General features: G+C 35.9%; 1 protein-coding gene and 1 long non-coding RNA gene across 2 annotated transcripts in view; both read right to left on the reverse strand.

Moving 5' to 3' along the window:
* LOC149548099 (CBS domain-containing protein CBSX1, chloroplastic-like) overlaps positions 1-24,891 on the reverse strand; it is a 230,878-nt gene that overhangs the window by 168,334 nt on the left and 37,653 nt on the right. The window contains exon 4 of the mRNA XM_089792125.1: positions 7,578-7,626. Within this exon, the coding sequence (XP_089648251.1) occupies positions 7,578-7,626 (49 nt within the window). The remainder of the gene's footprint in view (positions 1-7,577; positions 7,627-24,891) is intronic.
* LOC149548103 (uncharacterized) lies at positions 8,893-9,820 on the reverse strand. Its single transcript, XR_016353977.1, has 2 exons — positions 9,110-9,820; positions 8,893-9,030 (listed from the first exon to the last, which is right to left on the reverse strand). It is a non-coding gene; the product is annotated as an uncharacterized LOC149548103 (long non-coding RNA).

The following is a 24,891-nucleotide window of genomic DNA, read 5'->3' on the forward strand; positions in this document are numbered from 1 at the left end:
TCTGAAGCTATTTAGCAGGACAGCAAAGAGCCTTGGTCAAGTGGTTGTATCTAGGAGAGTATTGTTACAACTCCTCCTACCACATGTCCATTCAGATGTCTCCATTTCATGCTCTCTATGGCAGTGAGCCCTTGTCTTTCATAGACCTGGCTTTGCAGGACAACAGAGAGCCACTAGCAAGGGATTGAATATAGGATCGATAGGATATCCTTAGATCTCTTCGAGAACATTCTATGGTCCCGGAAACAGCAGAAGATGTACGTTGATTGTCGGCAGACTGAGCGGAGTTTTGAGTTGGGTGACATGGTTTATTTTCGTCTCCAACCATACAAATAGAGTTCCTTAAAGAAGAGTGGGTCTCAAAAAATTCAGCCCAAATTTTTTGGTCCATATCGTATTACTAGGAAGGTTGGTGAGGTCGCCTATGAGCTGAATTTCCCTGATGACAGCAGCATTCATAACGTGTTCCACGTTTCATGTCTCAAGAAAGCCATTGGCCAGCATACAGTACCTTTAATAGAGTTGCCCCCACTCGATGAGGAATGGAAACTTGTATTAGTTCTAGCAGAGGTAATAGAGGTCAGAGAGAGGAAACTACGGAACAGGTCCATCAAGGAATATCTAATTCGCTGGAAGGATTTAGCTTATGAGGATGCCACTTGGGAAGTGAGTCAATTCTACAACATCCGGCTTTGAGATTTCAGAGGGCAAGCAATCCCGAGAAGGGAGGACTATAATGTCCCCTTCTCCGCGCTAGCATTAATGGCGCCTAGTTGGTCTATCTTCCCATCCAGATAGGCTAACGACATGTGATTTAGGATGCCAACCAATCACAGGAGTTTGGTTTCAGTTGAGGAGGTTTTTAAATGGGATATCCTACGGTTAAAGTCACTTTATTTTATTAAGTTGAAGTATAAAGTCCTTTATTGTTTAAATCACTTCAAGACAAATTGACTTAAGTGACTAAAAGACGAAATAGTCTTTTATCCCACATTGCTAAGAGGTTGTTTCTCCCCACACTTCGAGGTTATAAAAGAAAGCTTTTACATTGGGATTAACACCCATGAATATGATAAATATTAAAAGATTGTTTCAAGCGGCTGCTTTAATTTGACTGGAAACTCTAAGGACGAAACCCCTCGAGTTGTGTGAGGAAGTTGGACATCATCCCAACCCCTTATTTGGATTCAAAATACAGTTTCAGGCAAAAATCAGCAGAAGGAAGTGACAGCAGTTTCGACAGTTAGAAGTAAGTCTATAGTTAGAACATATAGTGGCAAGTGAATTAAATGCATTGATTATTCTTCCATATGTATGAATAGTTGCTTGGCCGGCTAAGATAGCGACCAGAATACAGTTTGTAACTGAGGACAGTGTGTGTAGATTTCCAAGGCATTCGAAAGGTGTTCTACAGCCAAGTAAGGAAGTCATCAGGGTATGTAGTCATAGGTTGAGCTGTTAATCACATATCTCAACCAACACTCAGCAACCTTCTCTTCTCACTATTGAAGGACGTCTATAGGACTGATATAACCTATGGGTTGAAGACCAACAATGTGCTGGAGTCTCACCGGTTGCAACAGGAGTTACAGAGACTACACAACTCACAGCGGTAGTCATCTCAGCTCCCACGTCAAGGAAAATGGTCACGGGTTGCTAGTTACCAGTGGAGACACACTCTGCACAGCATTACCTATACCAGGTCATGTGGTAGTTCACACTCAATGGCTAACTCCAAGTTTCATATCCCTTGTCTATGTTTGTAAAATTGTAATCACATGCTACAAGTAATGTTAATAAACTCCATTCATTATCATTGTCGTACTTTCAGTTAGTATTTCCTATTTAGTATTAATCTAATAACATAGTTCCAAGCATTGCTATTGTATTTGAGTTCCGCATTATTCAATCTTTTTTAGACTTTGGGCCAGTATTAGTAGAGTCGGATTTTCAATGGTTTCTCAGTTTAAATTAAGAGATCACATACCAACTGCTTGATAAAATTCCTTCAGCATAAATTTAAAGTTTTCTGATCAGATTAGGCAAGGAACTATTATCTCTAGTTTACTTAAGCTAAACTTTGGGCATATAATAATTAATTCTTTTATTAATTATTATCATGCACCCTAGGTTTTACCTATTAGGATTTTGATCTCCTTTTATAAGTATTGGTCTCTTTGAAATTAATTAATTCACTTTTGATAATAGCAATTTCTTTTTTTGCTCATCAAGAGAATGTCTCATCCATGGATTTGGAAATTCCAACTTCCATAGCTTTTGCTTCTCTCTTTCTATAACAAGTTTTGCATGCACGTGATTCTTGAGAGCAATGGGATTGATCTTTCATCAACTTCAACAACTATCAGTTGCTATAGGCTGAGCCTTCAAATGAATGTTTCGAACTAAATCATTAATATATAGGTGGTGTATTTTGCTAAATTACTTTGATATTAGTATAGTGTTGTATGAACGTATTTGTTGCAGCATATATATATTATTTTATTTAAATAATCTTGTATGGACAAACCCAAAATGAACCCAAACCCGGCCCAAAAAAAAAAGAGCAAAATTCAAACCCGAATTAGAACCAGCAACTTAGGTTTTAACTTTAAGTATCTTTTTGTTCCTATATTTTCTAAGATATTTGGTTTCTAAATAGTGAATAACAGTTTTCTCCTTAATTAATTTCACCATTTTAAGAGTTGTTCCATATTTCATTTCTAATTGTTACCATCGTGCCCTTTTAAGGCATTTCTTTTATTTTGATCGCTATCTTCAGTATTTTTTTTAAAAAAAATTCTTGATATTCTTTGTAACTCTCATAAATTGTTCATTATTTTTATTGTAACCAAAGTTTGTAACACAGCCTACAACATCTACTTATCCAGATAATTATGTTTGTAATGCCCTCCTCCCTGTGCCTTGTGCATGGTCCATTGATAGCATATCATTTTGTATATTTGAAATCTACATATTTCATTATTTTTTAAATGATCATGCATTTCCTTATACTCTCTTATTTCTTTGATTTATTACTAAGTGTCTTTCCTTCTTAAAGTTCCCTAGAAGAAGACCATCTAAAATCTTTTGAAACTCTTTTCAAATTTTAGTCCTTTCAAATTTAAGGTTTAAAATCAAGAGTTTTAAATTTTAAATATATTGTATGTATTTGTTTTTCTTTATAGTTATTATTTATAAATTTTATATTTTTCACAATTTTCAAAGTCTTGTTGAATCTCTTTAAATAAAACAAATTTAATATTTGCTTTTCTAAATATTAGTTTTTTTTAATCTATATTTGTTTTCTTTTTCTACATTTTAAAATATAGCTTGGGCCTTATTCAGCCCAGATTTATTTTAATTAAATTAGAATTATTATTTTTTCTTAAAAGGTGTTTATTTCAAGTTTTTTAAAAAGAAATTCAATCTTTTAATTAGTATTTCTTGTAGTTTTATTTTTTGAAATTATGTTTACCTTAAATCCAAAAATCAGGTTAATCAGTTTTATTTTTCAGATTTCAATTCCAAATGGTTTGCATCAAGAAAACAAAAACATCAAGATATTTTTCATTACAATATTATTTTCAAATATTAAAATTTGTTTTGAGTAAACCAAAAGTTTTTCGTAAATTATTTTTTTTAAATGTCTTTTCCTAACTATATAAATATCATTTCATTTTTTTCCACAAATTGGAACTATTATTCAAGCAAAGGGGTATTTTTAAGCTAACAAAATGTTCAACCTTTTGAAATTATATCAGTTTTAAGAAGCAATAGAAATTGTGCCATATGATTAATCCGAAGCAAATAATGTCATTGATGATGCTAAGTTATAATTTGTTAATTGTTATGAGTTTATCTTACTATAAGTGCCTTATCAATTTTACTATGGTTTGAAACCATCTATTTGTATGCATATAGTTGCATTGTTTTTTGGTAAATTGTGTAGGGAACCTTGTTTATAAGGTTAACCATAGCAGGCACTTCATTTGCACCTTGCTTAGAGTAACCTTTCTGGGAACCATGTAGAATCCCTTCATCCAAGATTTTGGTATGTACTTACTTCAGTTGATGTTTATCAACTTGCTCCATTTCCTTTATAGTAAGGATGAAGTTTCTGATGCAAGAGCATCCAGAGATATAAAGGCAATCCTGTGTCACCCAAAAAAAAATATACTTAGACTTAGTTTTTGTTTCATGTGTTTCCATTTTTGGATACCCATTTGGGTCAAATAAAGGTTCCAACTCTCACAGTTCCACTATTAGTGTTTGTATAAATTTCGAAAAAATAGGAGTATGTAATTGAGCCATCATTTTGGTGAACTAGGAGGTGTAAATTGGCCAGATGAATGTAATTGTGATTTAGAGCATTCCAGAAAAAGAATCAGGTCAAAAAGCCCCACGGTTTGAGAGTTATTGCAGTTTTCGGGGTTGTGGAGACCTCATAAGAATGCTTCAAAGTCAGGTTAGGGGCATTAAATGACCTCGAAAAGGGCCGAAAAATGGGGGACAAGCAAAGCTAGTCCATAGGGCTATAGAGCGCTTCGAGAGCTTTCCGGAAATGTAAACGGTTTGTCAATCGGAGCTACGGTTCAAAAGTTATGCCTCCCGGAAGTTCGATTGCCATTTCTAGATTCTTCTAGATTTTCGCCGACTTCTAACGCAACTTCTGGAGCCTTCTATTTGGTCGGTGGATGCCTACTAGCACTTTCTATAATGTATTCGTAGTCCTTAACCCTCCGGGGTCTATTTAAGAAGATTTCTGGCATTGTAAAAGGCAGTTCGGAGTGGAGTTTGAGAGGAGGTACTGACAGGAGAAATTATCTCCAGATTTATGCTATTGTAAGTAGGGCATGTTTTGAAGTTTATTTTCTCTGTACTGTTTGTACTAGCTTATTTTCTCAGTTAATATAATTTCCCCTTTTCTGTTGTGTCCATTCTGTTCTTGGGTTGTGTCCCCATCAAGTTCTTGAAATTTGTTGGATTTCTCATACCTTTGAAAGGCAATTTGATTTTAATGCTCATAGTTCTTAGAATTAATTATGACAAAGCATATATCAATAATATTTCCAATAAATGATTACAATCATTTGGTATTAAGAATGAGCCATCCATTTCCTTAAAATGTCAACAAATTAGTGCAATGGAATGGAAACATATCTTAATGTTGGTTTACTTTCTAGATTCATGCCTTAACCTCATTAGTCTTATTTAAAGTTGTATAAACAATTTTCTAAAATATGCTATGCATTCTCTTAATGGTTGGTTGATCATGATGAGATTTCAGTTTATTTTCGAAGGATATACTGATTCAGATCTAGGGGGACATCCCAATGATAGGAAATCTACTTGTGGATTTTTTTATTTTTTGTTGGATTAGATGAAATCTTGTGGAACATACAAAAGCATCAATCAACTTCTCTTGGCTCTATTAAAATTGAATATAAAGGGTGTACTATTGCATCAAAAGAGGCCCTATGGTTCTTTTGTAATGTAAAGATCAAGATCAAGATGCAAATATTGTAAAGATATATTTCTATCTCATTGTAAAAACATTGGCTTGCAACCGATTTAAGGGTTTGATGTAAAGTCTCCAGGTAAAGATTTGGGGCGAGGGTCAGAATATTAATCTTTCCTTGGTTTATTTAGTTTAGGATATTCCTTTGGAATCCCCACATGTAATTTGTCTTGTACATTTGTGAGGACATGTTATTTTTTTTTCCCTTTATCAAGGAATATTAGTATATGCTTCTTATGAGGATGGTGACACACTGCACACACATATTGTGAATAGTGGCATTCATAGATATTGGTGTTACTTTTCAACTCCTCTCTTTATCTCTATTTAAGAGATGTTTCTTGTTCTTAAATGATATTATTGTAATGAGCTCTCTCCTCTATCTTTTCTCTTTAGGCTTTGCCTTCATTCATAATACATAAGGGGTTTTTCTTTGTTTTCTCCTTTCAAAAGTACTTATGTCTCCTCCTCAAGCTTTGAGTGATTGCTCTCAAGTTTTTCTATACTTTGGTAACAGTACTTCAATCAACATATTTGGATTTCTTTTTCACTTTATTGCTCTGATATTTCCTTTCAAAAGCATAACTGGATGGGTTCAAAAAAAGGTGAAGATTTAGTTTTATATTCATTCCAATTTGCATCTTTTGTCACATAAGAAGGAACACTACAACAATGGGGAGTGAAGCTTATGTAGCCTTTGAATGTGCCAACTTGGGTGTAACCATTGAGCATCTTACTAGACCCACTACAACTTATGATGATGATATATACATCCCTGCATATGGTGCATCAGTGCAAGTGGAACTTCCTTGGGTTCAAATGATCCTAAACTTGCAACAGCTGAAGATGAAAATCCAATAGATGTTTTTTCATTGTTTTTTCTCTTCCAAAAGTTCTTGTGTCTCCTCTTCAACTTTGAGTAATTGCTCTCGAGCTGAAGATGAAAATCTAATAGATGATTTTTTTGATAATCCTTTTGATGATTGACGAATCATGAACCACATTTTGTAATTGTAATGATTTTCTGATTTTCATTTGATGCGTGAACATAGAGATATATGCTATTATTTGAATAAGTGAGAACTATCAATTGGCATTTGTGATTTAATATTTATCTTTGACATTTGGCATTGATCAATTGTATCATACTATCAAATGATTTAATTCTATTTATTTCTTTAATCTTTGTGTGTGTGTGTTTGTGTACACTTTTGAAAATGTATATTTATATATATCCACGTACCCAAATGACCCCCTCCCCCCCATATAAAAGCATGTATCCACGTACCAGGTTCTTGCACCTGCATCTGCATCCAGATTCGAACCAGTAACTTAGCTTCTGGGTTGTAAACATGTTTATAACTTTATTGTAATTATTTTATGGTCTTCTAAAGTTTTTGATGATTTGAGAGTTTGTTATGATAGTGCAGTCTCTATGAATAAACATTCTTTAGATATTAATAGTCATTTCAAATTTGGAATGCAGTGTTGTTAATAACATTTTACCATCCACTTGTTCCATACAGCAAAACTAGAGGTTTACTCCTATATCATTCAATGAATTGTTTTATCATTAACTTAGCAATAACTTTATCAACTGCATATGGTACTTACCAAAGAATCATTCACTAGTAAATGTACATGCTACACTGCATTCTATTATTTTACACAAACTTTTCATTTGGACAATTCATGGGCAAAAAATCTTTTTTTATGACAATTCATGAGCTAAACTCTCTGTTATTTTCTCTCTTTATCTTTGTGCTTTGGAAATGTTCAAAAAGTAATGGTTTTTGTCTCTTTTTCAATCTTTAATAGATTTTTAAAATCCAGTTTTTTCTCATTCGAAACCCCACTTTTTCAAAAAATAATATCCTTCTTGTTTGCCCACTTTTCCCCAAAAGATTTTTTCTGGTATGAGATATACTAACACCTTTGTATTGTTCTTTTTGTGTTAGCCCTTTTAGTACTCAAAATTCCATATGCCTACATTGTTATATGTAAAATGTCTAGAATGTTAGCATAAGAGAACATTTTTAGTTTATCTGACACCAGACACCTGATATAGAATCCAGTGCCAACAAGTCATAGTCCGAAACAACTCCAACCTGTAAAACCATAGAAATACAGTAATTAATAATTATAATTTTACTGCAGCTCCGAATATAAAGTATGCATAATGTTGTATAAACAAAAAATTAGGATGAATGTTGGACGAAAAACACCAGAAGAAATAGAATCATGATTCATAAGTAGCCTAGAGTTGGCAATCAATTAGTCTTCTGGTAGACATACAGCACCCTGTTTTAAACTTTTAGGTAAAAAGAAGAGATAGCTAAAGAATGTTAAGGAAAAGACAATAATATAAGTTATCAAAATTCACAAATATAAAGAATTTTTTTTTTATGTCACATAACATCTTCAATTCAGGAGATGATAAGGTACTTCAGATATCCTAGATACCTAAGTCTGACAGATATCTAGAAATTATGCTTAAAGGAATGGAGCCAAAGATCTCACTCAAAGGTAATGCATGTGACTTATTAATATCAGATACTAACTGCCACATTAATTAGATATACCCTATTAAAATATCAAGGATATGTTGTGCTCATCGTTATGCAGTTTATAACAGGTAACCTCCCATGCTCAACCAAATAGACAGCTACATTTACAGAATGCCAGCACGAGCACAACACAGCAACAGAATACTGTGTGCAAGGGAAAGATCAAAGCATGCTCCTCTATTCAAGGGAGAAGAATATGCCCAATGGGAAAATGAAACAAATTTGTCTATTGGAGTACATCCCTAGTGGTTAAAGCTACATCAATCACTATGCAAGTGGCAACAAAACACTGGTAATTTGCATCCTTATTCTTCTGCCTCGTGGTTTGCAACTAGTAGAACATAATCAGCCAAACTGTTGTATCTGAAATGTAAAAAAAGCAGAAAACAGCACAATCCATGTTGGACAAAAAAATGCAAATCCTTCCTGGATTAAATCATAATCAACCAAACTGTTGTATCTGAAACGAAAAACAACAGTTAACAGCACAATCTGATGGAGCCCAATTTTTTGTGAATTAAGGGTTTTCATTTAAGAATTAACGTTCGAGACTTGAAGACATATTGTTATTGATGTCAAGTTGGACTTTGAAGTTTCCAAATTCATTAAGATATATTGATGCAGAATGTCATTACTGGATGGTGATGTTCTTGCGGCCTGGGCGATTGGATCAAAAAATTAAACTTGGCTTACCTGATTTAGAAAGCAGAACACAGATTTTTTAAAATTCATATACACCAACATTAAAAGAAGAAAAAGCATCATCAGCGATAAAAGACAAAGGTTAAACTTGATATTAACAAGGGATTCACAAAGCAGATGTTTCTATTAAAAGTACTGTTGTTAGAAGCTGAAGACTATTCAGAACAACCTGCACGATTTCTTAGTATGCCAACAGTAATGATTGCCAGTGGCAGTGACGGCCCAAACCATCTTCTTCACCCACTACAGTTAGCACAGGATGCATTAAGTTACACACAAAGATTTCATACACTGAATGGACAAACAGGAAATGATACTGCACCTATCTGGTTCTTGTCCTTGAGTAACTCAGATTGCAATCTTGTTTGAGAATCAAAGTTTTCTGTTTGCTTATTTTCCCATAGCGGGACTATGCCTGAATACAAATATTCTGCAAAGAGTCTTCTTCAGAATAGATAGATGAAAAAGGATATTTCACATTTGCAAAGAAAATTTGGTGGTCTGGTCCAGATATCGTCAACCCACTTAAATTGTGTTTAGGCACAAAGAACGTGGTTCCCTGGATGATAAAACAGGACAAGCGAAATTCTCATGCCACATCACCAGTTGTAGAAGAATACTTATGTAAATACATAATATATACATAGCAGGAATGTAAAATACAATTCGGATATTCTGGAGATGCCATTTGAACAGAATGATTTTTCCATATCACCCGATAACATGGATACTCCACAAAATAGTGACTGGAAGGTTGAAAATCGATGCAAGTAATAGTGTGCATGTTTCAGAAATATAAGTAACAGTGACGAAGCCGCCTATGACTGATTTTGAATAGGATGAACGGTATGTATATTGCCGCCGATGCCCAGTATGAAGAATAAATGCCATAAGGAAAATATACATACGCATACCCTGTGTCCACTTGGAATATGACGTGAGTTTTTTGGTTATTATAAAACCCCAAACATATGTGGAAGATTGTTCGAACCAGGAATGGAAGTACACGCAGACACCTGGTCAAGGTCTCGATGAAGGAATAACACCACGTCAAGACAAGTATATATCACTGCCTTTCTAGCCGATGAATAAAGGAACGTATTAATGTGCTGGAGTATAGTTGGATTGATACAAGGACCCCGATAATCTCAATAAAAGGTTAAGATGATTAGGTGCTTTAATCAAGATCATTTGAAAGTTAGCGAGTTTACCATAGGAAAGTGATTTAATGAAGAGGCGCGATTATATAGAAGAAAGGAATAAATTATGTTTTAGAAAATATATGACCCTTCATTTTAAAGGGAATGGTCTTAGGAAAATATATATAAAAAGATTCAAAATTATTTTAGAAACAACCAAGAAGAGGACAACACATTTGATAAGAAAAAGTATTTTAAATTCACTTGTAAGAAGGAATAAGGGGTAAAAATATGACCTTGTAACGCAAAATTTAAATATAATATTTTAATTATAAATAAAAAGTCTTTTGTTTAAATTTAAGACATAGAGAATTAAACTAGAGTTCATTCATCTTTTATAATCATTTTTAAATTCAGTAAACAATTTAAATGTCAGATAAGTGGACAAGGTCATTTATGGCATTTTAAAAGCGATCATAATAAATATAGTGAAATATTGAATTGTTTTTGTATCTATGTTAACCGTATAATAACATATAATGTATAATATATATAAGATATATTATATATAAGATATTTATCTTAAAGATAATTTACCATCAACAAAGTATCTCGTGATTAAATCAACCTGACTAAACCTACAACCTTAACACTCCCTCTTAGCTAGGGAGGATTTATAGAACACACTATGCTCTTAAGAAGAAGAAGAGATATCATCTCAATATGATATTCAATTCACTATCAGGGTAAATTTCTCACCTTTCATAACACACAATTGAAGCAATTTCCATGACTTTAAAAACACCACCTTAAGTGTGGTCTATAGTAGCAACTATGGTGTCCGACAAGATCCAACCCAAACAATCATAACAAGTTGGTTATCATGGTGTTTGGAAAAATCCGGCCCAAAGAACCATGATAATAGGTCTACCATTTATAAGATCATCACCTTACAATGGTTACCTTTTATCTATTCGTTATCATGATTTCCAGCATTTTGAAACAACAATTTAATGAAGTCTGTCATGATAACAGGTCTACTATTTATAAGATCGTCATCTTATAATGGTTACCTTCTGTTTATATATGTCAATGAAAAATCGCCACCTTTCATTAAATATCATAAGTGAAATAGTAACTACCATGAACCAAGTCAAAGGGTGGTACAAAAGTTTTCACCTCAATTCTCTCATAGAAGAGAGTGCATTACAAGAAATTTCACTTAGAACTTCTCCTCTGAAAGATCCCTGATAGATGCCCTTGCTGATCTGTTGTAGTTTTTAAATTAATAAATTATATTTTCTTGTGATTTTTTTGATGGTCTTTGAGAATAGACAGAAATTGCAGAAGGTTTTGTTTTTGTTTTGTGTTTTTTGATAGTTTTCACAATAGTAATGAATAATGAACAATAAACATAAGAGGAGACTGAAAATAAATAAAAACATTGAGCAAAATCAGAATTGCTATAAATCGTACCAGGCAAATTTCTGATTTATAAAGCCAAATAATAAATCCAATGCAGTTCCAAGGATCTTACATCCAACAATGATGCCAAACTGCTGCAAATGGCAGCCGTAAGACTACAAGGAATCACATCCCAGCTAAAAGAATCAATCTGTAACGTTGAAACTATAAATCTGCAACCTGAATCCACAATAAAGAATGGTGTACCCTATCCCTGATAACAACGCACACTGTCTGAAGAATTCAATGCCAATAACTGCTGAGGGCTACGTCCCAACCAATCCAGAACCTGGGGTTTGCGTCCCAGATGTAAAATTGCTCTCTCAGAGCCAATTCACAAAAACAAGTTTTTCAATATGCAAAAGATAATAAGAAATTAGTTCTCCATCTCCTTATATCCCCTTCCAACTGTAAATGGAACCCTAAAGGGAAATTACACTTTGCCCGTTAAATAAAATATAATAAAATAACATTTTCCCAATTAAAGTCGTCCACGCTATAGGAAAAACATTACTTTATTAAAATTTCATAGCTGAAGGCACCAAAAAGTCTACAGATAGTAAAAATCATGTATAATAATTTGAGACCTTTCCAACGAGCTATAACACATAGCTGTACCTGATCAACTGAAGCCAAAATCCCCTTATTACTCCAAAATGGTTATATTATTAACCTTATTTTAATTTATTTAATCACCAACTTAGGAAATATTTAAATATATTAAAATATTTCCCAAATGGTCCCAAAAGGCCCAAAATGACCAATCAAACATGAATCTGACCTTGTAACCTGTCTGTGACTAATGCCGAACAAGATGTGTCAACTGGTCATCCATCTCTAAAATCTAGGGATGCTCCTAAAAAGTAGGAGACAGCCCCAATCAACCAAAATGGAGTCTCAATGACTCCCCTGCTGTGTGCACCTCTGAGAGAACTGTCACTGAACTGGGAGTTCCTACTAAAAAATAGGAATGCCTCCTAAAAAATAGGAGATGCACTCTAAGTCTCCAAAACATTCGCCGAGGTCTCCAAATGCCTCCTAGACCACTCCTAATCAATCCCTACAAATTAGGAATCCCTCCTAAATTGTAGGAAACTGTTGTCTACTGCTCCAAACTACTTGGGAAGCTCATGCATGACTCTCAAAGTCTCTAGGTTGGTTCCCTCTACGCTCTACTGGCCTATGGAAACCAGATAATAGACCAACCCTGCTAGAAATGTTGTCACTAAGGAAGGGCAGAAATTGGGGACATGACAGTCCTCCCTTCCCAAAGATTGCTTGTCCTCAAGCAATGTCAATCCAACTCCACAAACATCAGGCAAGTCCATACCATAACCAAGAATAATCCCAGGGTCCCAAGCCATCTTGGAAGGTTTGTAGTTCCATCTTCTAGAAACATTGTCCTGCACTGCACCCAAACAAGTAACCTCCTGTAAACCCCTTGAAGGAAGAGCAATCAAATACTGTACCAACTCTGTCAACTCCTCAATGAACTGCTCTCTGAAAGAACCAAATCGGAACACTAAAGGCGGAAACTCTAGTAAGCCTACATTGGCTTCCACATCCTCAACTATTGAACTGCAAATCCAAGTGATTCCAGGATTCCAAATCTGCCTCAAAAGGGAACCACCATGCTGACGCTTCGTCACTCTGATATAAATATTAGTGAACCACAAGTTGTGAAGCAATTCATTAGGACCTTGAAGCACCAATGTATCAATGAGACCAGGGCCCAGATCCCAAACCAAAATACCAAATGTTCTGAATGAGATGAAGAAGTATCTCAACCGCACTCCATGAAACATACATACAATGAAGCAGAACAGCAAGGTGTGAAAGTGAACTTCCATAAACCAGTATTCCAACCCACATGACCACCTAACAATGCTGCTATAATTCTGACCAGCAACTCGAATGATATCATAGACGTCATCATACCAATGCCAAACAACAAATGTCCCAAAGAAACACTCCTCAATGCCCTCATACTGAATCATGGATGTAGTCAATGCCAAGTCAAGTAGTAAATGATTCTAGCTTGGACAGCCACTAGTCCATAAGGAATCGAAGACTATGGAATCACCAATTAACGAGGATACCACTACCATATCAATGGATGTAGATGACAAACTCGAAGATGAAGTATGTATGCCATCATGAGAAAAACCAAAGCATGTGTCATTTGTACCCAACATTGTAGGATTATCAATTCCTGAATCCCATATCGATCTGAGAAATGTTGCTCCACCCAACCACTACGCTACTCTGATGTAAACATCTGTATACCAAAAGTGAAGCAACTCAACATGAATCCACTGAAAAAATGCCCAACACATGTTGATGCCAAGATCTCAAATCTTTGCACTGACACATCCCTCCGGCATGTTGATACTCATTCTGTTGCTATTGTGAAACTGTACCTCATCTAACCAACTAAGAACTTCACTCCAAATGAAGCCACAATTACTACCAACAACCAAAGCTGTTAGAAATTCACAAATGAGTCAATCATCGGCAAGGAAAGTTTGTTGAATACTTTTCCAAGTCCTCCAAACAGCTACTGCAACTTTACCTATATTTCCACAAATTAGTGTGCCTTCATTAAAGGTTGTTAAGTAAATGTTTTGTTTAACCATGTAACCAACGAAGTCCCTTATATTCTGATCTTGAAAGCCCAATGTAATATTTAAAAAGTTTGAATCTTCAATCAAAAGGTACATCGCTGCCCTATCATATGGAAGAGGTGATAAACCCATTGATGATTGAGAGATGTTTCTAATTCTCAACAAAGACAGACTCTTTGTGACTGGTCCACTAGGTATGCAACTTAATATGTCATCAACTCTTGGTAGGGAAGGATCAACTTCACACTTGAACACCCCAACTTGAATGTAACCAAGGTTCAAAGTTTGACTCATGAGATGAAAGAGAATTGTTGTTCAAAGTCAGAAAATCAGAAGTATGTTCATACCTTTCCACAATGTTTTTGCGGTCTTCTCTTGCCTCTCCTTCCAAGGTAGGTGACTCCTCTAAAGGTGCTGGTCCATGGGGTGTGTTCAAACGAATATAATATGTCTCATTAACTGCCTTAGCTGCCCAAAATCTGATCCATACCTCTATCTCCATAACTGATATGTTTTCCATTACTAACAAACTCCAAGGTGTAGTATGCCAAACAAACCAAACATTATCAAAATGCAATATCTTCTTAGTAAGCAGCCTCTTAGTCTCTCTAATCATCTCTTTAAGACAAGATGCTTCATATGATCTTAACAATTGTTCTTCCATTGTAGATGATGCATGACTAACCAAATCAAAATCAATGATGTTCCATTCCACACAAATGAAAATAACACTTGTGGCTGGTCCATCAAGTGTGAAACTAATATAATCATTGTTTGGAGCTTTTAAGGAGCTCTTTAAAAGAGGAACGTCATAAACTTCATGATGCAAACTAGACCAAACTAAGTTTTCTAAATCATAACTCTTTTCCTCTTCACACATCTCAACATGCTCTTCTTGTGGACCTACCTCAAGAAGCTCTACCCTTGTATGCTCAACATCCTCACTTTCTTCCCTTGGAAGAAATAAGGATCTAATGTATGACTCTCTTCATCTTCTTGCATTATCAAGCTGATTGCATCTTTCCTTGACCTCTTGTAAGTGTTGTCTTCCTTGGGCAGCAAACATCTTGGCCTTCTTAGCTCTATGTGACCATCCATTGCACGTCTCTTGAGCCTTTTTCACATCTTCCAAGGTGGGGTAAACACAATCAGAACCTTTGTGGTTTGAATCCACAATATAAATCTCATGTGCAACACACATAACCTGAGTACCATCATAGGAAGACTCAGCAACCTCATTACCTTCATGTGAAATGGATGATACCACATGACTAGAGCTACTGTTGCAAAAATTAGAATAGGTATTAGACTTTGGAGACATGCTTTCAACATCCCTAATGGACTGATCCATGATTGTAATCTCTTCCATTTTGTGATCAACTTGATGAATCAATGGTGTGCTATGTGTCTCCTGATCTAGAGTTATTTCTTCTTTAGGAATCCCACATGATGACTGATTTTTGTTTTTCATAGGCTGCAACTCAAATCATAACACATCTTCATGCCTTTCTTCTGCATACCCTGCAAGTGACTGATCCATTATGGTGTTTTTATCCTGAACACGGATAGGTTGACACAAATCTTCTTTCTCACATGAAAATATATCATCAACTATGGCATGGTATTCCTTTTTTGCAAACTTAACCTTATGACAAATTTTTGGATGCATGTCAATGTAATCTTTGAAATGAAAGTTCTCCCTAACATATTGAGGAAGAGTATTATACTCCTCAAGTATGCTAATTACTTCCGTTTTCCTGTCTAGTGGCAATGGATCATTTCTAGAAGAAGATGATGATCCACTAGCATGTCCCAATTTCCTTGACATAGAATCATTGAACTGCTGCAATTGAAGCTTGAATTTTTGTTGTGACTGTTCCCATTCTTTCCACAGGGTTATATCTCTTAACAGTTTTGCCATAATGAACTACCACGCTGACCAACTAAAACTAACATGCCAGAGCAAAAATCGACTCTGTACTGCTAATATGAATTATCAAAATTTTTGATCCAGTACCCAGATGCCAAAATGAATTATCAAAATTTTTTAGCCAGTACTCAGATGCTGAAATGAATTATTAAAACCTTTTATCCAATACCCAGATGCCAAAATGAATTATCAAAACTTTTTAGCTAGTACCCAGATGCTGAAATGAATTATCAAAACTTTTTATCCAGTACCCAGATGCCAAAATCTGTTGTGACAATTTCTCACAAACCCTACAGGCTGGCAGGATGTAGGCTCTGATACCACTGAAAGATCTCCGATAGATGCCCTTGCTGATCTGCTGTAGTTTTTAAATTAATAAATTATATTTTCCTGTGATTTTTTTTATGGTCTTTGAGAATAGACAGAAGTTGCAGAAGGTTTTGTTTTTGTTTTGTGTTTTTTGATAGTTTTCACAATAGTAATGAATAATGAACAATAAACATAAGAGGAGACTGAAAATAAATAAGAACATAGAGCCAAATCAGAATTGATATAAATCGTACCAGGCAGATTTCTGATTTATAAAGCCAAATAATAAATCCAATGCATTCCAAGGATCTTACATCCAACAATGATGCCAAATTGCTGCAAATGGCAGTCGTAAGACTGCAAGGAATCACATCCCAGCTGAAAGAATCAATCTGTAACATTGAAACCATAAATCTGCAACCTGAATCCACAATAAAGAATGGTGTTTGAAGAATTCAATGCCAATAACTACTGAGAGCTACGTCCCAACCAATCCAGAACCTGGGGTTTGCGTCCCAGATGAAGAATTGCTCTCTCAAAGCCAATTCACAAAAACAAGTTTTTCAATACACAAAAGCTAATAAGAAATTAGGTCTCCATCTCCTTATATCCCCTTCCAACTGTAAATGGAACCCTAAAGGGAAATTACACTTTGCCCTTTAAATAAAATATAATAAAATAACATTTTCCCAATTAAAGTCGTCCATGCTATAGGAAAAATATTACTTTATTAAAATTTCATAGCTGAATGCACCAAAAAGTCTACAGATAGTAAAAATCATGTGTAATAATTCGAGACCTTTCCAACAAGCTATAACACATAGTTGTACCTAATCAACTAAAGCCAAAATCCCCTTATTACTCCAAAATGGTTATATTATTAACCTTATTTTAATTTATTTAATCACCAACTTAGGAAATATTTAAATATATTAAAATATTTCCCAAATGGTCCCAAAAGGCCCAAAATGACCAATCAAACATGAATCTGACCTTGACACCTGTCTGTGACTAATGCCGGACAAGATGTGTCAACTGGTAGTCCATCTCTAAAATCTAGGGATGCTCCTAAAAAGTAGGAGATAGCCCCAATCAACCAAAATGGAGTCCCAATGACTCCCCTTCTGTGTGCACCTCTAAGAGAACTGTCACTGAACTGGAAATAAGAGATGCACTCTTAGTCTCCAAAACGTTCGCCGAGGTCTCCAAATGCCTCCTAGACCACTCCTAGTCAATCCCTACAAATTAGGAATCCCTCCTAAATTGTAGGAGACTATTGTCTACTGCTCCAAACTACTTGGGAAGCTCATGCATGACTCTCAAAGTCCCTGGGTTGGTTCCCTCTACACTCTGCTAGCCTATGGGAACCAGATAATAGACCAACCCTGCTAGAAATGTTGTCACTAAGGAAGGGCAGAAATTGGAGGACATGACATCCTCGTAGAGAAGATATCATTAACAAAGGATTGCACCTCAAAATTCTCCCTCTGAACAATGATTCTAGGAAGTTGGGTCCTCTAGTTACTCCATTTGAAACTCTCTTCACCCAAGGATGCCTTTCGAACTCCCTCTAAATCTGATATCAATCTTCTGACTTTCTGGCGGTAAGTCATTACTTCCTCATGATATACATAGGCCCATCAAAATCATGTAGTCACACACATGTATTTCTAGACTCCCTCTGAATATCAATCTTCTAAGCTCCTGCGTTGCCTTAGAAGAAGTGTCATACTCCCTCTTAATGTAGAAGAATCTCATAATCTTAATCATCAAAGATGTTTGCTTCAAAAGCCTCACTTTATCCATCTTGATTATCAGAGTCTTTGGAGCTACTATCATTAGATTGAGTCTGCACAATATCTAGTAGCATGTGTTAAGTATTAACCTTTTTTTTTTTGTTTTTTTTTTTTTTTTTTGCAAGAACATCCCGACACAAATAATTCTTGTTGTACATATACAATTAAGAGAGAGAATTCAAAGAGTAGTTAAATGTAATACTCAAAGCTAATGATTACTTATCTGTGCATCCTTGATACAAGTTGCTTTAGTGAAGGTCCATATCCATCGAGTCATAAAATACCTCCATATAAGCATTTGTCAAACAATGGGAATGACACATTGATTATTATTCCCCCCACAATGTGAAGTTCCTTCTCTTATTTTGTTGAACAACTTTGCATCATATTCAAGTATGGAAAACTTCTTTCTGTTCTTCTTTGCAAAGAATCATCCATGGGAATCAAGGGAAAGAACAGGAGCATAATAAAGCAAATGACTATTTTATTACATGTATGGATATAGTTAAGAGATTGACAATGATATGCAAATAAACTTAGTATTCAAGAGGAAATAATCAACAATACTTATCTCAAAATACTCGTTAACATCCTTGCAATCTGCTTCTTTCTTATTTACATCTTTGCACTTTCTCTCTTTACGATTTTTCACATAAGTCGCAGCACTTAACGACCAAATCTCATTGTATAATTTCTTCTCTTAAATCTGATCGCAGCCTTTTATAGAATTACTTCTTTTAGTGCTTGCAGTCTTCTATCAAAAATAAATCACAGCCTTCATTTTAAAGTATTCGCTTATTTGTTGAAACATCAGAATGTTATATTGCGTTTCTGGCATGAACAGTGGATTCAGCAACTCGTCACACCCAGATTTGTATAATCTTTTTTAAAAAAACAAATATAATTGTCTGTTGCACCCATCCAATATTCACAAGTTCTTTGCACTTCCACTCAACTAAAATAAAGCGTCTATCAATCTGTTTATTGCAGTTCATCTTTATCACACTCACCACACTCAACTTTTGGATGCTTATAAATAAATAGAAGTTTGTAAACTAGTTCATTAGAAATGTGGTTGCAACCAATTCTAACTCCCCAACTGCAGCTTAAAAAATGTTTCTATATTCCGCTTATAAGAGTGAAACAATATTCAGATCCATCGTAGAGATTTATCAGCACTATTCTGCTATCTTGGATGTCCGATAAAGACAAAAATTGAAGTCTTTACAGCGAACAGTCTTATTACTTGTAGGCCCAATAAAACTTCCACTTTTCCATTTTACTGTCATCATTCATCTTCTAATATTGTGGACACACCACCATTAAATAACCATCCAATATGTGTTCCAAATATGTGCTCATCTTATTTTTCATCAGATGTCCGGCACTTGAAATTGTCACAGCGTACAAAAAACACTTCATATCCAAAACTCCCGTGCTCAATCATTATTGGCCTTCCCTGAGTGAAATATTCTGAACGTCTTCAATCTTTGATATGCAACCATACAAACTTCTCACAAACCAAGAAACAATCACTGTGTAGATATCATACATGGAAGACATCGTGTCGAACAGAGGTAGCAGAGATGAATGTCACTGGCCCTGAATTTAGTAATTATTGTTAAAAAAGATCATGTCAATCATGAAAGTCATCAAACCAGATATATGTTATTTCTACCAAACATTTTGTTAATTTCATTACTTGATACCTTTCACCACTACCATTTCTGATCATTTTTTATAGTTGCATTTATAGTGTGGCTCTGATACCATGTTGAGTAGCATGGATCGTTTTCTGCAAATGTACCAACATTGCCAATGTGATTGATGTTTTCCAAATGCAAATTTGAAAACTCATAAATATGAGAGGAGACATGTCTCTATAGTTAAAGAAACAATCACTGAGTAGATATCATATGTGGAAGACATCGTGTCAAACATAGGTAGCAGCGATGAATGTCACTGACCATGAATTTAGTATTTGTTGTTAAAGAAGATCATGTCAATCATGAAAGTCATCGAACCAAATATATGTTATGTCTACCAAACATTTTGTTAACTTCATTACTTGATACCTTTTACCACTACCATTTCTGATCATTTGTTATTGTTACATTTACAATGTGGCTCTGATACCATGTTGAGTAACATAGATTGTTTTCTGCAAATGTACTAACATTGCCAATGTGATTGATGTCTTCCAAATGCAAATTTGAAGACTCGTAAATATGAGAGGAGACATGTCTCTATAGTTAATCATCATTAATTAATATATTAATAATATAAATACCGTATGTATATGAAACTGGATTTATGCTTTAGATTGAATGAGAGACTGAGTCCTCCATTCTTGATGAAGTTGAATGAGATGAATTAGGCGAGAATATTCATCCATTCAAATATAACCTCATAATCTAATAATCTAATAAATTAGGAGGAAAAATGGGCTCTACAACTTGCCCGGTGTTTGAATGATGTCAATCTTGGATTCTGCTTGGTTTGTGTTTTGTGAGTCATGTTGTTTGGTTCGTGTCACTTGTACCCTTTGCTTGGTTGCAGTAAGTACTTCGTTTGCATTTGTTTTCCATTTGGCTTGGGTTTCATTGTTTCATTATTTCGAGCCCCTGTGGTGTGGTGTGAAATTTTCCCTCAGCCTAGTTCGCTCGTGCCATAGGAAAGCCAAATCATGGCGGAGGGAAGGAGTGCAATTTGTAGGATGACGTGGGTAGGAGTACGTCTGAGATGGGCAATCATAAATTTGCAGTCGGGAATGTTGGTGATGGGGAAGGAAAGTTATCCTACAAACAAGTGGTGGCTGAGAGTTCTCCGACCTTCTCGACAGCAGCGATGTTTAAGGGTGTTATTCGCAGACAAAATGTGGAATCAAAGTTGCGAGGAGGATAAGGAAGACGGGCCGCAGCCAATGGAGGTGGATTCCCCGATGAAAGCAAAGTCACCGTTGGTGTAAGCAGAGGAGAGAATGGTAAGTATTCTTCTCTTGGCCCTAAGGTTCTTTCTCTTTTCCCCAATGAGGACATGGTGTCTGCAATTTTGAATGAAAGGTCTAGGTTGAAAAGCATTGCTATTTTTTTCGTTTGTTTGGACAAAGAGGCTTTGCTTGCTAGGAAGTTTTTTGATGATTAGCTAGCGGCTGTTTGGGGAAAAAAGCTTGGCATTTATGTGATTTATTGTAAAATGATACAGAAGAGTTTGTTTGTTATTTTTTTGAAAAACCACAGCATGCAAGAAAGAGTGTTGGAAAAAAGATTCTGGAATGTTGGTAGATCTATGTTCAAGATCTACCCATGGTCTCCAAAAGGTGATTTTGATAAGGTAGTTGCTAGGGTTCCACCGAATTGGGTGGAAATTAAGAATTTGAATGTGGAATTTTGGCCATTCATTCCACAAATTCTTAAACCGTTAGGCCCATTGTTACAAGTTGAGCAGTCCAGGGCGACATTGCCTCACCTTAATGCTAGAGTGCTTTTGGCTCTAGCTCCAAATGTGGATTTTCCTAATAATATTGCATTAGATTTTGAGGGTGAAAGGTTTTGTTGGGAGATTGCCCTCTTGGGGAATTTAAATGCATGTTTTCATTGCAGACTTAATGGGCATACCAAAAAAGATTGCCCAGCTCTCCAGCTTTCTCGTAAAGAAAAATTTAATGTGGCTAATAACCAGCAAGCTTTTGGTTTACCAATCAAGGGTACTAAGAATGCAAATAAAATCTCGAATAAAGACAAGGGGTCTAGTATCCATGTTATGGAGAGTGGTGGTTTGCAGAAGGGGGATCCCGTTACCACCCCGAGTTTGCAGCCTCTAACTGTTAATACTATTGATATCGCTGAGTAATAGTTTTTTGTCATTGGCAAATCCTCTCTTTGAAGAAGAGTTTGATGTGGTGCCAACTAATGGTGGTGCCGCGGATATTATTCCTGCACCCATAGCCTCCCCCCTGTCAAGAGGCCAATCTAATTCCCCCTAGGCAATTAGTAAGGCTCAACCTGCTCTGAATGCCCAGCAATTAGCCCTCATATCCATTAAAGAAAGGGCAGTTAAAATTCAGCAAGATAATAAGTAGGTGTTTTCTGTGTCTTCGGCTCCCGCTTCCTCACCTAGATCTTTAGCTCTGGTAGTTTCTAATTCAGAGGGGTAGTTTACAGAGGTTGGTAGAACGAAAAGGAAGACTATAGAAAGAAGTTCTGGTCCTTTAAGGGATAGAGGGAGGAGGAATCTTCCTGATTGTTTTAATAAGTTATGCAAGGGTGCCAAAACTCCCCCTAAATTATTATGATGTTGCATATTCATAGTTGGAATGTTTGGGGATTAGAAATGCCCGATAGGAAGTATTTAGTTAGAAGGTGGTGCAATAAGTTGAAAGATAAGGATATTATTTGCTTACAGGAAATTAAGGTGGTCGGATTTCAAGCCTATTCTATGTTGAAGTTCCTTTGGGACAAGGCTATAGGCTTCCACTCCAATCATGAGAGAGGGAAGGGTGGGGTGGCTATGCTCATTCACCCGAAATGGGAAAGTTATATTGTTAGCCATGGATGCTTTGAGTGTCAGAGGGTTATTTGGGTTGTTATCAAGCAAGGTGAAAGTGTTTTTGGTGTCCGTAATGTGTATGCTTCAAATAATTACAGAGAAAGAACAAAACTATGGGAGTGGTGCTGTGTGCACTTGCCAAATATTTCATGGGTGGTCATGGGGGATTTTAACATGGTGGAACACAGAATCGATAAGGCTGGAGGCTTGCCACATTGTTGGAAAGGTAATGAAATGTATTTTTGGTTTAAGTTCAAAAGAAAGTTCAACTTGGTGGATCCCATGGAAAATATGCATGGCAAGTTCCAAGACATTTGGTTTACCTGGTGCAATAATCAATTGGGTAAGCATAGGGTGTATTGTAGATTGGATTGGGTGTACGGGGACAATTCTTCTATTTCTTTCCTGCATCAAAATAGTCATGCTCCAGTCCAAGTTGTTCCGACGTCTCTCTCTAATCATTCACCTATTCATACATGTTGTAGGATAGAAGCTTTGAGGAATTCTCCAGTTCCTAAGAGGACTCATAGTTCTTTCAAGCTTAACTCTTCTCTTCTCGAGGATCTTGATAATGTTGAGGCCATTATCATGGTTACTGAGATTCTTAGTATTAGTAACCCTTTGCTTGATCCTATTGATCTCTGGAACTTAAAAGTGGAGACTTGGAAAAATCCTCTGCAAGTAATTGGTAAGAAGTTAACCATGGACAAGAAACAAGAGGAATTTGTATGGTAGAATAAGTTGATTCGGGCAGAAAAAGAGTTACAAGATATTCGGCAGAGTGAGGAATTGGAATTGCAAATGGTGAGCATTAAACATCATTTGAGTTGCATACAAAGGTACAAGATTCAAGGGCAAAGGATTAGAGCTAGGATGAATTGGATTGATGAAGGGGATAAAGGATCAGGGTAATTTTTTAACATTATTAAAGCCAAGCACAAAAGAGAACTTATTAGTGATATTCTTGTTGGGGATAGAATTTCAAATGACCCCGAGGAGGTTCAGCATGCTTTCTATAGTTTTTATAGTAATTTATTCTCTTCAGAGATGACTCCAGAAAGCAGAATAGTGATGGAAGATTGTTTTAAACTCATTCCTATTAAAATTTCAGAAGAAGAACAGATTAATCTTAGTAAGAAGATCTCGGTGGGGGAAATTGAAGCTGCTATTGATTCCTTTCCTAATGGAAAGTCTCCTGGCTTGGATGGCTTCCCGACTGAGTTCTATAAGAAAAACAAAAGTTGGATTTGCCTTGAGCTGTTGGTGGTGTATGAAGAATCTTTTAAGAAGGGGTCATTAGGGGGCTCCATTAATAAAGGAGTTATCAAGCTTTTGCCTAAGGTGGGGGATAAGTCTCTGGTTAAAAATTGGAGACCCATAACTCTACTAAATCTGTCTTATAAAATTCTTGCTAAAGTGTTGGCTAGGAGAATAGCTTTATTGCTAAATAAGTTTGTGTCACAGACACAAATTGGTTTTATCAAAGGTAGGTATATCCTGGAGAATTTGATCACTATTTGGGAGGCCATGAATTGGGCTAAGAATGATGGGCAAGATGTAGCTATGATTCTGTTAGATTTTGAGAAAGCTTATGATAGGATTGAGTGGGGATTTGTAACAGGTATGCTTAAAGCATTTTGCTTCCTGGATTCTTACTGCAAGTGGATTAATGTTCTTTTTAAGGATGCCAGTACTGTCATAGATGTGAATGGGTGCTTGTCAGAGCCTATTGTGTTGGAGAGGTCGATTAGGCAAGGTTGCCCGATTGCCCCCTTGTTGTTTGTTATTGCAGCAGATGCTTTGTTTTACATTCTAAGGCCAAAGGAGTTGGGTCCTAAACTGAAAGGCATCTCCTTGCCCAATGGGGAGGTGTTGCTTAATGCTTAGTTTGCAGATGACACTTCATTGTTCCTAGGGCTTTCAGAGGAGAATTTTGAGAATACTTATAAAAGGATCAACTTCTTTTGTTTGGCCTCTGGATCCAAGATTTCACCTTCTAAATCCAATGTGTTGGGTTGGTCTGTTGATCCTCTGGATTGGTTGGTCGGTAAGGGTTGGCACTAGTCTGGTCCTAACCAGATTGTTAAGTACTTGAGTGTCCCCTTCTCAGTTGAGCCAAATCTTAATAAGATGTGGGATTGGGTCTATGGAAAAATTAATAAAAAGCATTTGAAATGGCAAACACATTCTTTGTCCTTTGCTGGCAGATTGCAAGTGGTGCAGAAAGTTCTTTCCTCTCATCATATCTTTTTTGCTTTGGCCTAGATGTTTCTTAACTCTCATGTGAACATGCT

Source organism: Cupressus sempervirens, chromosome 7 (assembly GCF_028749045.1).
Source record: "Cupressus sempervirens isolate cs-2001-9-10 chromosome 7, ASM2874904v1, whole genome shotgun sequence".
Taxonomy (NCBI): Eukaryota; Viridiplantae; Streptophyta; class Pinopsida; order Cupressales; family Cupressaceae; genus Cupressus; species Cupressus sempervirens.